This window comes from Streptopelia decaocto (assembly GCF_964273445.1).
Source record: "Streptopelia decaocto genome assembly, chromosome: 19".
Classification (NCBI taxonomy): domain Eukaryota; kingdom Metazoa; phylum Chordata; class Aves; order Columbiformes; family Columbidae; genus Streptopelia; species Streptopelia decaocto.
The window spans coordinates 4912805-4926731 of NC_138674.1; the positions used below are offsets into that span (position 1 = coordinate 4912805).

At 57.6% G+C, this 13927-nt stretch overlaps 1 protein-coding gene across 1 annotated transcript in view; it reads right to left on the reverse strand.

Moving 5' to 3' along the window:
• PPFIA4 (PTPRF interacting protein alpha 4) overlaps window positions 1-7337 on the reverse strand; it is a gene marked incomplete at its 5' end in the record, with an annotated part of 34217 nt that extends 26880 nt beyond the window's left edge. Inside the window, one exon of the mRNA XM_082069384.1 lies at window positions 7101-7337. Within this exon, the coding sequence (XP_081925510.1) occupies window positions 7101-7337 (237 nt within the window). The remainder of the gene's footprint in view (window positions 1-7100) is intronic.
• Window positions 7338-13927: the final 6590 nt, after the last annotated feature.

Here is a 13927-nt window from a genome sequence, read left to right on the forward strand (position 1 = left end):
CGCTTCATGAATTTACACCAGTTTCACAGTGTCGTCGAGAAGAATTTAAAAAGGAAAAGGGTTTCAGAAGAAGCTGAGAAGGATTTGATTGAGCATTAACAAACCAAATTTCGACTGGGGGCTGAGAGGCGTTTTACAGCATGAAATTCTCTTTCACTTTAATTTTCAAGTTAAATAAATAAAACCCCTTCAAACTGAAGCAAAACGTTGAGGCTTAGGCTGAATCAAATGCTCTGCTCAGCTCAAAGTGAAACCTCCTGCAACAGCTGATGTCCCTCCAAGGAATCAAGAGCTTTTTAATCTCCGTTTGTCCCAGCTGGATGTTCCCTCTCCCTTCCCACCCTAACCTGCTCACACTGCTGTGGTGGTTGGTAGGGATGGCGGTGTCACCGGTGATGCTGTCACCCCACAGGGGGACAGGACCTGAGCACGTCGCAACGTGGAGGAAGCGAAACAGCAATCGCAGCAGCCCAGGTCATAATCATCCCTACAAACAGCTGCTTTGCTGCCCAGCCCCAGGCCTCAGCGCTGCTGCCACCCAACATCCTCACCCCAGCATCACCGAGTCCCTCAGCTCCTTTCCAGCCCCACTCACAGAATCACAGGATCCCAGAACCCCAGGCTGGTGGGGTTGCAGGAGCTCTGTAGATCCCCAGCCCAGCCCTGCTCACGCAGGGTCACAGAGCAGATCACACAGGTGGGTCCAGGCGGTTTGAATGTCTCAGAGAAGGAGACTCCACACCCGCTCTGGGCAGCCTGGGCCAGGCTCTGGCACCTCCCAGCAAACAAGTTTCTGCTCATGTTCACATGGAGCCTCCTGTGTTTCAGTCTGTGCCCGTTGCCCCTCACCCTGGCGTTGGGCACCACTGAACAGAGTCTGGTCCATCCTCTGACACCCACCCTGAGATATTGATCCCATTGATCAGATCCCTCTCAGCTTCTCTTCTCCAGCTGAACAGCCCCAGCTCTCTCAGCCTTTCCTTAGCAGACTCCACTGGACTCTCCCCAGTAATCCCTTGTCCTTCTTAAACTGGGGAGCCCAGAACTGGACCAAGTTCTGCAGATGGGGCCTCACCAGGGCAGACCGATCGCTTCCCCAGGGATCACTCCAGCCCTTAGGTCATCTGTGTCCCCATCAGTTGTCTCCCAAATCATTCACAGCACCCCAAACCTCCCTCCCCAACCTCTGCACCATCCCAGAGCCCTCCAAAGCACCCCTGCCCCCCGCTGCAGAGCCGGTTCCCCGGGTCTGGCTGTGCTGGCCGAGCAGTTCCCGGAGCCGCGCTGTGCGCCGGCGGGGATTACCGCTCGCACAGCCGCTGACACACGTGTGGCTCCGCTGGGTTATGCAAGTGCTGCGCCAGAGCCAGCAGCTCGCGAGCATCCCCGGGGATTATATCGGGGCTGGGAACGCCGGTGGGGGAGCGAGAGCAGCAGCGAGAGGTGCTGGAGCAGGTGCCCGTGCACCGCCGGCTGCTTCAGACATTGGGATGTGTCACTCCCCCAGTCCCTTGATACATCAGGAGACTGGCGGTGTGGCTGAAGGAGCTCAGTAAAAGCATCGTCGCAGCTGCGATGGCCCTGGGAATGTCTTTCAGCAGCCCAAGCTGTAACAATGGGTGACACCTTGGCTGTGGACACTGTCCCAGCAGGGACGCTGCAGATCCAAACCCCCAGATCTGCCAAGGGTGGAAACCTCCTGCTCTGCCCCATGGACATGGATGCTGTCCCTGCCGGGGTGAACAGGGATACGGGGAGTGCAGGACGGATAGGACAAAGCAGTGGGGGCAGCAAGGGAACAGGGGTGCGATGCCACACTGGGGACGGTGACGGTCAGCGCTCAGCCCTCCTCACCACCCGCTCGGGCTGGCCGAGCTGTACAGCTTGCGCCCGCAATCAGGCTTTCATCCCCAAAGCAAGGGGATTAAGAGGGAGAAAATCCACTGGAGAGAGACGAGCAGCCCCCACCCTGCAAGCCCGATGCGATCCACGGGTCAGCGGGTCAGCGCGGTGGTGGCTCCGCTCCCGGCACGGCACAAAGCTCCTGCCCAACCCATCCCAGAGGGTGCTCCTCTCCGAGCCCCCCGGACCCCCAGGAGCAGCTGGTTGGATCCTGTGCCCTGCACCCAGCAGGGCTGAGGCATCCCACAGTAAATAAAAGGCACCACGATAACTGTTTTTCCTTGGGAAAAGGCTGCAAAAAGAGGCATTTACCACCAAAAATAAAATCATAGAATCATCTTGGTTGGGAAAGACCCTCAAGCTCATCGAGTCCAACCGTTCCCCCACCCCTGGCACTACTCCACGTCCCTGAGAACCTCATGTCCGTCTGTCCAACCCTCCAGGGATGGTGACTCCAGCACTGCCCTGGGCAGCCTGTTCCAATGCCCCACAGCCCTTTGGGGAAGAAATTGTTCCCAGATCCAACCTCAACCTCCCCTGGCGCAACTTGAGGCCGTTTCCTCTGCTCCTGGCGCTTGTTCCTGGGGAGCAGAGACTGACTCTCAACACCGTTGTGGCGAGACGGGGCAGCAGTGAGGGTTAGCTGAGCACACAGGGCTGGGGGCACTTGAAATCCTGATTTTGATGCCTTGGGAATAAAAATTAGGCATAAATCACTCCAGCACCCACCTGTAGCTCCTTCCAGCAGCCCCGGTTGTGCCAGACATCTGCCCCAGCACTGCCACCCGGCTTCTGGGCCACCGGCAGCACCAGGTGAGTTTGGGGACATGAGGACAAGCTGTCCCCAGCTGCTGGCTGCAGTGTCACACTGTGGAACACAGCTTTCACACCACTCCATCATTATGCCATTGCCATAAGTCCCAGAGAGAGGGTAATAAAGAGAATCTGGGTGATTTTCCTCTGCCAAGAGTTTCCCAGGAGATGCAGCTGCCTGTCCCCGGCTCCAATAAGCTCTGAACATAAGCAGGGACACCTATAAATGGATTAGAAAGTGAAGGAGAGGTGCCTGATCTTCACTCAAAGCACGGATGATGAGACATAGCCCTGGGAGCCCTGCTGGGGAGCCCAGCAGCCTGGGAAATGGCTCATTTAGATTAAAACCAAACCACCCAAAGCGCGACCGGCTGGGCTCAGTCCCAAGTTCCAGGGCAGGAGGGAGCAAGGGGACAGATGCTCTCTGCACCATCGGAGCAGGGAGGGAGACCCAGAACACCGCATGAGGTATTGAAACAGGGTGTTGTGGCTCAGGGCTGGGATATTTGGTCAGTGCCAGGCACGCGTGGGGTTCTGGGTCTTCCCCTCGGCTGCATCAATGGGGAAGAGCTGGAGGGAGGTTAGAAACCAGCTACATGGAGACAGAAGGCAAGGAAAGGTTTAGGAAGCTCAGGGGGAGGAGATTCACAGCATGAAAAAGCTGAAATGCAAAAATTCTCTGCCCAGAACCGTCTTCTGCTTGAGGGTGGTGAGAGCCTGGCCCAGGTTGGCCAGAGAGGTGGTGGATGAACCATCCCTGGAGACATCCCAGGCCAGGCTGGACGGGGCTCTGAGCACCCTGAGCTGGTGAAGATGTCCCTGCTCATGGCAGGGGGGCACTGGGGGAGCTGGGAAGGTGCCTTCAACACAAACCGTCCTGTGATTCTATGATTCTGCCTTTCCCCGTGCCATCCACAGCAATGCAGCAAGATTGCACCAAAACAAGCAAAATTCCCCCATTTGTGGCAGGAGTGCGGTCGCTGCTCCAATGCGCCCGAGCCTCAGGAACGAACCAGCTCCAGCTGCGGGATTAATGGCATTTTAAAGCCCCTAATTGGAGTGATTGGTCCTGACGGGCCAGGCGTGTGCCGGAGGGTGATGTGGGAAGGATGCCCGCGATGGGAAAGCAGCACTGCTGACTCGGCACATAAGGGATGGAGCCCCGTCTGTCTGTCTGCGCTGGGAGCCTGCAGACCCATCACTGTGGTTTCTCCTCATCCCAGGAGCGGTATGGAACGACGAGAAAGCCCTAAGTCACAATTGAAGGGATAAACACAACCCCAGCAGCGTGTAGCATGGGATTACAAAGATTAAATCCTGCTGGGTAAACCCAGTGCTTCGACCATCACCCACCGCCGGCGCTGGGCAGCGCGGTGACATGTCCTGGACCGCTCTGCAACAGCTCTGTGACTCTGCAAGGATCTTCCGTGTGGAATTGGTGTCCTCCCTTCTCAACCTGTGGTCACGATGTGTATTTCCACCCATGATTGTTTGGAGAGGAGCATTGTGCAGCTGAGCGAGTAGGAATCCAACATCTCAGCACCCTGGTCTTGTGGGAGGGTGACCAGCTCCAGTGCTGAACCACCAGATCCCTCCGTCCTTCCCCAAAACCTTGAGACACTTTAAAGGTCTCACCCAGCGAGTGTTTTCCCTCAGCTTGCAGCCTCTGCAGTTCCTATTTCCATGTTGCTTTTTGCAAGTGCTAACTCTAGACATAATTTGAAGCTAAATGGGAGGGATTTGGGGTAACTGTTTCATGCCAGGACCCTCCCCAGCTGCTGAGGGATGTCCAGGGAGCTTGGGGAGTCTTAGAGTGTCTGCCCACCCCAAAAAGTCCACTTCTCAGCTCCTTTGGCAGCCCCAAGAGGCAGCAAAGGCTCAGCAGAGCGGGGCCTGGAAGGAAGAATCGCATGAGTTTTTCGTGGCCATCAACAGTCCCAAGCACAGCAGCTCCTGTGAGATTTCGGAGCCTGTTCTCCTGACACAAATAGGGACAGGGACTCCTGCCAAACCCCCAAGTCTTGGCAGAGCAGGGACAAGTGCCATCTCACTAAGTGCCACCCCATGCTCTTGGAACACATCTGGACACACCTGGAGTCCTGCATGTCACATTCCCAGGTGGTACCTACACCCAGGAGAGCAGGGGTTGAGCTGGGAGCCCCAGGGGGCTGCTGAGAGCCCCCCAGTCCTGGCCAGGACTTGGTCCTCAGCCGCACACCCCCTGCACAGGCAGAGGGATTGGAGCCGAGAGCTTTCAGCCCGATTAAGTCGCGTTGAGCATTCCCACATGAATAAATAAATCATGTAAGACGCATTAAGGCAGCTTAGTTTCCCCGGGAAATCGCCCTGGAGTTCTGCCTTTTGGGGGTTGAGGGATGTCCCCATGGATTGGAGCGGGGTGGCTTGGCCATGTGGCAGCCAAACCCTGCACGAGCAAGGGGGGACAGGAGCTACATGCAGGAGCATCATGGAGCATCCCTGCCCGCCCCATGCCGGGGTTTGCCCCACACATACATCCCCTGCCCGCCCCAACGATGGCTCTGCCGACAATGCAGATCCTGTGCCGACACAGACACATCCAGCTGCTGCTGTGCCCTGGGAGGACACAGTGTCACATCCCCCGGCCAGCACCCACCCGACATCCCCAGGCAGCACAGCCACCACACAACCAGGGCTTGGTGACACCAGCGAAGGGCTGTCAGCCTCCTGGGTGCCCAACCCTGCCCCCAAAAGGAGGTTTCTTAGACTCACAGAATCATTTTGGTTGGAAGAGACCCTCAAGATCATGGAGTCCAACCATTCCCCCACCCCTGGCACTGCCCCATGTCCTGAGAACCTCATGTCCGTCTGTCCAGCCCTCCAGGGATGGTGACTCCAGCACTGCCCTGGGCAGCCTGTTCCAATGCCCCACAGCCCTTTGGGGAAGAAATTGTTCCCCACATCCAACCTCAACCTCCCCTGGTGCAACTTGAGGCCGTTTCCTCTGCTCCTGGCGCTTGTTCCTGGGGAGCAGAGCCCGACCCCCCCTGGCTCCAAGCTCCTTTCAGGCAGTTCAGAGATCAGAAGGTCTCCCCTCAGCTCCTGTTCTCCAGCTGAACCCCCCAGCTCCCTCAGCCGCTCCATCACACTTGTGCTCCTTCACCAGCTTCAAGCAATCCCCTCCTCCCAGCAATCTACTTCAAATCCCGTCCCAACAGGGTCCGAGATGTTACAATAATCTCTTGGGCACAAGGGCTCACAGAGGAGGACAAGGATGGCACAGGCCCATGGAAAGCCCCTGCACAACCCCCCGGGAAAGGGACCCACCGCGTCCTGCTTACCTGGTACATGCACATGCTGGGATTAGTCCCATTGGGCAGGTGAACAGCTTTGGGTTTGCTCCCCAGGTTCATGCCGAGCCCTCATCTCCCCCGAGGGCGAGCGGCACGATGGGCAGCGGGGAACACTGTGCCCGTGTGCTGAGCCCCCCTGCCCATGCGGGGACAGGCAGGGCGGCGGGGGGCAGCGGGAGCTCCCATCTGTCACCCCCCGATCACATCCCTGGCTGCAGGACAGGGGGCTGGGGACACCCCCGGCTGGCGCGGGGCAGCCAGCAGCCTGGTGGGTGCCAGCACTGCCACTGAGTCCCTCTGCGCTGACCCAGTTTGCTCCGGCCGCACGCCGCCCGCGCCGAGGCACCGCGGTCCCTTTATTGGAGCGGCAGCGGAGACTAAATCCACGCGGTGCCTTAATCCGAGGCGCTGCGGCGGGGCGGGTGGTGTGCGCTCAGGGTGACCTGGCTTGCTCCCTCCGGAGCAGAGGGGATGCGGGAGGTGGCGGTGGCCCTGCTGCACCCAGCAGGACAGGGCACAGCTCATCCACAGGGACCCCAGATGCCATGGGGAAGCATTGCCGGGTGTTTTGCTTTTGGGAGACCGGGCAGAACCAGGACAAGTCCAGCTCTGTGGATGGGGACACAGGCTGTCCTCCTCCTGAGCTGCTGTCACCTGTGAGAGCAGAGCGGGAATTCCTAAGAGAGGGAACAACCTCAAGTTGTGCCAGGGAAGGTTTAGATCAGACCTGGTGTGTCCTCTGGAGGTTTTGCCCCTTCTCCATACACATTCCCCTGTGTAACAGAAGGGACTGCAGTCCCACACCTGCCCCCATCGACTCACAGACCAGTAGGGTACAGAGGAGAAGGGGAGATGTCTGAGCTGCTTGTGGCTTGGCCTGGGAATACACACAGGTTTTAGTATTGGAACGAGGGACAACACACCCAGCAACATCACCACTGTCACATCAGGTGGACCTTCCCAAAGGTGTGAGCTAAAAATGACATCCAAGCGGCCGATGGCCCTCGTGTCCCTCAGCGGAGGCTCCTGCTCACCCCGGGGTCAGGTCCTTACCTGCGGGAGGGCCGAGTTGAGCTGTCTCTGGAGCTGGTCGCGCTCCCGGAGGGTCTCCTGCAAGCGGCTCTGGGTGACAGAGAGCGTCTCGCGGGTCTCCCGCAGGGTGTCCAGCAGCTTGTCCCTCTCATCCAGCATGTTCACCATCAGCTGCTCGAAGTCGGCGTCCGCCTCGGAGCCCTGCGGGGGACCCAGAGGGTCCCCCTCGCTGATGGTGGGCATCACCTCGCACATCATGGTGGGGCGCGACAGGTGGGCAAGGGTCCTGAAGGTGCCCGGTGGGGCGGGCGGTGGGTGCTCTTGAGCCGCGAGGCCCCTATCACATCGCTACGGGCTCCCGTGGGTCAGGGGAGCCAGCATGGGAGGGGACAATAGGGTGGTGAAGGTGGGGGGGATCCCCCATCCCTTCCTCTTGGGTGCTAAGCAGAAGCTGGCATCACTCCGGTGAGGATGGAGGGACGTCCTTAGCGATGACAAGGCCCTCGTCGTCTTAAATCCCTCCACTCGACTGCTTGTCACTGCCAGGGTCCCTTGTGTCACCTCTCTGACGCCTTTTGGAGGGGCTGCAGCATCAGTGAGCCACGGGGTGTTCAGAGGGGGACAAAGCCACCCTTGAGGACTCGTCCCAGTGGGGTGGCCAAGCTGGCAGCAGCACAGAGAGGGTCCGGGGCATATTTGGGCTGGTGGGACATGCTGAGGAGGGTCCCGGTGACGACGGGCCGCTGTCCCCACGGCTGGATGAGATGGTCACTGCAGGTGCAGGAACGTGTCTCCGTTTGGCATCACAGCTCTCCAAACACACGGCAGTGACCTACAGGACAGGGGACAGAGATCAGATCCCTCCTGCTGCCCCCAAAATGCCCAGGGCACCTGCCCAGCACCCTTTGCCCCCCACCAAAACCTAGAGGGCTGCAACATGTGGGCTCAGCACCCACGAATGGGCTGTGTCAGGTTGTGGCACCCCACTGCATCCCGTGTGGTATGGAGCTGCAGGGAACAGCATCCCTGGGACCCCCAAATCCTTAAATAGCCTTTGGCATTCACAAATCTGGGGCCGAGATCCCGTCCCAAAATCCTGTCCCCTCTGCGGAGCACCCGATTGCCGAGGGACTCCATGGCCCAAGTGTCCCCCAGCCACAGAAACTCTCCCTTTGCAGAAAACCAGGCTCAAACCTGAGCTTGGCCCAAACATGGCATGAAGTTACAGCAACAATTGAGTTGAATGATCAGATTAATGTTCACCCCCACTTTCCCTGGCACCCCAACAGGGACAGATGTGGTGGGACCGGCCACTCAGTGTCAGTCAAATCTCTACACGGGGGATGGAGGCAGCAGCGGAGTTGCCAATTTGGGCAGCAGCTTAGATTTAGGCTGGATTAAAGCACAGGTGGAGCCAGGGATTTGAACCCGGGGGTGATGCTGGTACCTGCAGCCTCAGCTCCACTTCCACAGCCCAAACCCACCGGTGTCAGAGGCTGCGATGTCCCCATCCCAGACACAAGTAAGATGCCAGACAGGGCTTTTTGGTGACACAGATGTTCAAGGGAGCTTCAGCCCACTGCGGCCAGACGAGGGTCCCCAGCAGGGAGGCTCAGTGTGCCACCGTCACCACAGCTGCCCTGGGGACCAGCCCACCCCATAGTGCCACCTTTGCCAGGTTTGTCTGCAAGGGGATAAGCTCAGTGCAAGGGCCACTGGTCTAATGCTGGTTATGGGATAGTTCCACTTAACTTAGCAAGTTTTTAGTCTTTACAACAGATAGAATCATAGAATCATTCTGGCTGGAAGAGACCCTCAAGATGAACGAATCCACCCGTTCCCCCACCCCTGGCACTGCCCCATGTCCTGAGAACCTCATGTCCGTCTGTCCAGCCCTCCAGGGCTGGTGACTCCAGCACTGCCCTGGGCAGCCTGTTCCAATGCCCCACAGCCCTTTGGGGAAGAAATTGTTCCCCACATCCAACCTCAACCTCCCCTGGCGCAACTTGAGGCCGTTTCCTCTGCTCCTGGCGCTTGTTCCTGGGGAGCAGAGCCCGACCCCCCCTGGCTCCAAGCTCCTTTCAGGCAGTTCAGAGATCAGAAGGTCTCCCCTCAGCTCCTGTTCTCCAGCTGAACCACTGTAAGTCTGAATATCACCCTCCTTTCAAACCACCATACACACACGGACAAAAGGACCCGCCATGGGCCGGATCAGCCCGTTCTGGCCCCTTGGGCTGGAACAAAAGCTGGTGTCTCGCGCAGCTCGGCGGCACAGCGGGCGCTGCTCCCGTTCCAAGCAGTGTGCGTAAGGAGTTGCCTTTGTGCACACCCAGATGTGCAGACACATGGTGCCGGGGCCGGGGAAACTGGACCTCCGCTCTTTGGATGACATTGGCTCATCAGCTGACGGGAAGTTTGACACAAAAAGCCCTCTAAAAATAGAAAAGCTCTGGAAAAAGCACCAGCCCCTCAATGTGCACCCAGTGCATTACGCTGAAAGCCGGTTCCTGCACGCTGGGGACACGGGACAGGGTGTCCCACAGGTGCCTGTCCCACCTCCTCCTCCTTTATAGACTGAAGTCGCATTCCTCAAGTAGGATAAAACCTGTTACAGGCACATAACACTGTCCTGAACCTTTGAGGCTTGTTCATGCTCCTTCCTGGCTATGTGACACTGATGACAGGATAACTGTGACTTGTGTCCCCACAGCATCCCTGTACAAAGGAGGCTGGTAGAGGAACAAGCACAGAGGGAGGGACCACTCCAGCCCCCTTGGGCTGTTGGACATGAACCCTATTCCAATAATTAAGCAGGTAAAACATTTTCCAGCCCTCTTTCCCCTCATTAGCAGCCCCAGTGGTACCCACACACGAGCACGGCCAAAAAGAGCAAAAATCAGATTTATCCCTATTAATTTAGGTGCAAAACCCAAAAGAGGCAACTTTTACACCTCATCTTGCTGCTCTGCCTCTGCTTGTGGGATGAGCGTGGAGAAACCACATCCCTGCCACGGAAAACCAGATGGCCCCAAGAGCACGGCATGAGCGGTTCAATCAGCCACGTCCCCATGTCCCAAACTGAGCAATTAAATTAATTAGCAGGTGAATTAAGAGATATCAATCAAGGCACGGAGGGAAGAGCCCTGCAGGCACTCAGGGAGGGGAGATGCTGCAGGGAATGGCCAAGACATAAATCTGATGGGAGCAATAATGGGATGGAAATTTATCCCAGCTGCAAAGGAGAGACCCACTTACCGTTTACCACAAGGAGATTCTGCAGACACGGGTCCCTGTGGGGATAACCCGAGGGGCTGGACCCACACAGGGCAGGAGGAGGCAGAGATTTACCCCAAGCATCACCCAAAGGCTCATTCTCTTTTTGCTTCTCCCATGGTTCAGCCCATGCATGGGTGGTTTGGGTAAACCCATGTGCTCCTTCGCTTCACTGCAACCTGCTCCTGGGCACAGTTGTATCCTGTTCTATCTGCTGTGCTTGGGAAGGGAGGATGGGGGTGATGAGCACAGCCTGGGGACGGTGACAAAAGGGTCACAAGGACTTTGCACAGCACTGATGCTGGTCCAGGACAGACTCATCCCACCTCACAGTTCCCCAAAGCATCTGTGTTCTGCCCTCCTGAGCACGCTCAGCAAAGACATGATACAGCATAAAACTGTGCTCGGGACAAGGCAACGCTGAGTGACTCAAAGAATCACAGAATGGTTTGGGTTGGAGGGACCTTCCCAGCTCCCCCAGTGCCCCCCCTGCCATGAGCAGGGACATCTGCACCAGCTCAGGGTGCTCAGAGCCCCGTCCAGCCTGGCCTGGGATGTCTCCAGGGATGGTTCATCCACCACCTCTCTGGCCAACCTGGGCCAGGCTCTCACCACCCTCAGGGCAACAATTTCTTCCTCATGTCCAGCCTGAATCTCCCTCCTCTACTTTAAAACCATCACCCCTTGTCCTGTTGCAACAGCCCCTGCTCAAAAGTCTGTCCCCAGCTTTCTTATGGGCCCCTTTTAAGTACAGAAAGGCCGCAATAAGGTCTCCCCGGAGCTTCTCTTCTCCAGCTGAACACCCCAACTCCCTCAGCCTGTCCCCCAGCAGAGGACGTGCACAGGAATAGGGACATGCACGGGTGCGGGGACACACGCACATATGGGGACACACACACACATGCAGGAAGCTCCTGCCTCAGTTCACCTCCCCTCGACGTGAGCATCTCCTCCTTTTCGTACCTCCTCAAACCCTGGGATTTTCTCCATTCTGCAAAAGCAACAGCAAATCACCCATTGCCAGGCACCCCTTCCCCCGGCAGCCCAGCTGGTGGTTCATACACAAGACACCATCCCCGTGTAGCAAATCCCAGCGTTCCTAAGGTAGATCTGCACGAGCAACTGGTCACTTTTAAGGACCGTGGGGACGCCAGCGTGCAGATGGACCCAACGCATCGCACACTTTGCCGCTGACCTCCGCAGCAGCCAGGACAGACCAAAGCAGCCCTTTAGGGCTGGGTGTCAGGGGAGCTTGAGCCTGCTCGCAATTAGCAGCAAAACGCTGCCCACGAATCCCAACCTTTCAACTGTTATCTGGTAAAACTACATAAATGCTAGCGCCTGGGTTTAGAGGGCCTTATCTGATGGGATAATCATTGGGTAGAGGAGTGAGGATGCGAGGAGACAGCTGGTGAGCTGCGAAAACAGCCACTGCGCTGCTCCAGCCCTTTGCTGGGTATTTTTAGTCCCACGGGGCTGCCAGGCACAGACTTGCTGGAAGCAGGTTTGTTGCCAGTGAAAACGTGCTTGCTCTACTATCCCCCCCCCCCACCTCAAAACGATGCTTCCCCTGCTCTTCGGGATGGAAATCAGCACAAGCACGCGTTGCCCGCTTGGAGAGGCCGCTTTGCAGCGATGCTGCCCACATATGAAGCAGCTAATGAGGAGTGAAGGGGTTATTTTTGCCCTTGAGCTGATTATTCGCTGGGTGTGAGTGCCCAGAGGATGCTCGGTCCGCGGTGCCAAGCACGGCACCCACGGAACACCCCGGTTTTCCCTGTTCCACCGGGGAGAGAAGCACACCCCGAACTGACCCCCGCACAAACCCGCCCGCGCACCGAGACAGGGACAGGCTGGTGGTTTTTCTCTGAACAGCTTCGCTCTCATCTCAGCCCTGACAAGAGAAAGCACAAAAACCTCCACGGCTCTGTCAGCAAGATCATCGCCCCAGCAGGCAGCTGGCAAAGAGGGCTGAACACGCACCTCGGAGGCAACAAGCTCGCGGAGATTGATCATCCCATAAAAACGTCAGTTTGATCTTTTCTCCTCCTGGAAAATCCTCATCAGCCGCCCAAGCCGGCCTCAAAAGAGCAGCAGCAGAGCCCACACCAGCAGCTCACCGACACAAGGATGGTTTCTCCTCCACGGAACCAGCCAGGGACGGGTCCCGGTGTCCCCTGCTGACCCCTGCCCAGCCAGACTCGGGAGGGAGATGGAGGGCGATGCCCTTTTGCTGTTGGTTTTTCCTTGCAGCGCTTTCTTTTTGCACCTTTTCCTTGTGATGCTGCGTTAAACGCGATTACTCCTACCCGTACGTTTCCAGCAAGCTCATCCCGCACATGGAGCCACGTCCCAGCCACCGATCCCAGGTGTTTGCCCCATGGAAGGTCAGTCCTGACCCACTGAGCCATGGGACAGCTTGTGGATGGCAAAGCAAGAACATCCTCAACATCTCCATCAACCCACGGAGCCCGCTTTGCACTTTACCCTCACGGGAGACGTGGCAATTAGCGGCTGAGAAAATTGAGATTTTTCCTGCACACAAGACAAAGAGAACGCTGAAGCGCCCTGGTTGAACAGTGGGAACTGCCGTTGCAATGCAGAGCCTAGAAATGGAAATCTTCACCTGTGGCAGGTCGCAGAGTCACCTCCGCCATGTGCTTGTGCCGTGGGCTGAGATGTCACCTCCCAAGGCGTTTCTGCCCTACCACAGTGTCCGGATGGGGTTTGTCTGCATTGGGGACACCCAGCTGAGCCCCGCGTGTGCCAGGAGCTCCTCACATCCCTCTGGACAGCCCCACAGAACCCCAGGGCCTCTCTCCATCCTTCTGTTCCCCCCTCTATCCCCACGCTTGGGCACAGACCCTGCTCTGGGTATTCCACAGGTTTCCTCCAGTTTTACAAGCCTGACCCTGAGCAGCCTTGGCTGCAAGTTTGACCGCTCTGGTCTCTGCTTCCTGGGCAATCATAGAATGACAGAATCATGTTGGTTGGAAAAGACTCTCAAGACCATGAAGTCCAACCGTTAAGCCACCCCTGGCACTGCCCCATGTCCTGAGAACCTCATGCCCGTCTGTCCAACCCTCAAGGGATGGTGACTCCAGCACTGCCCTGGGCAGCCTGTTCCAATGCCCCACAGCCCTTTGGGGAAGAAATTGTTCCAAGATCCAACCTCAACCTCCCCTGGCGCAACTTGAGGCCGTTTCCTCTGCTCCTGGCGCTTGTTCCTGGGGAGCAGAGCCCGACCCCCCTGGCTCCAAGCTCCTTTCAGGCAGTTCAGAGATCAGAAGGTCTCCCCTCAGCTCCTGTTCTCCAGCTGAACCTCCCAAAGTTGATCCACAGGGAAAAAGCTGCATTTCAATAAGAAAACCATTCACCAGATACTGCCTCATCCCAGCAGTTCCTTACGTTTACTCCTGGGATGCACTGTGGCCTCTGGGGACCTCCAGTCCCCTGAGAGGGACAAGGAAGATCCAATTTACCCCGGGGCCCATATGGTGACGGTGCCTCCACATTCCCGAGCGCAGCCCCCCGACGGCAGGGCACCGCGCAGATGGCTCCCGGCTGCTGCCAGG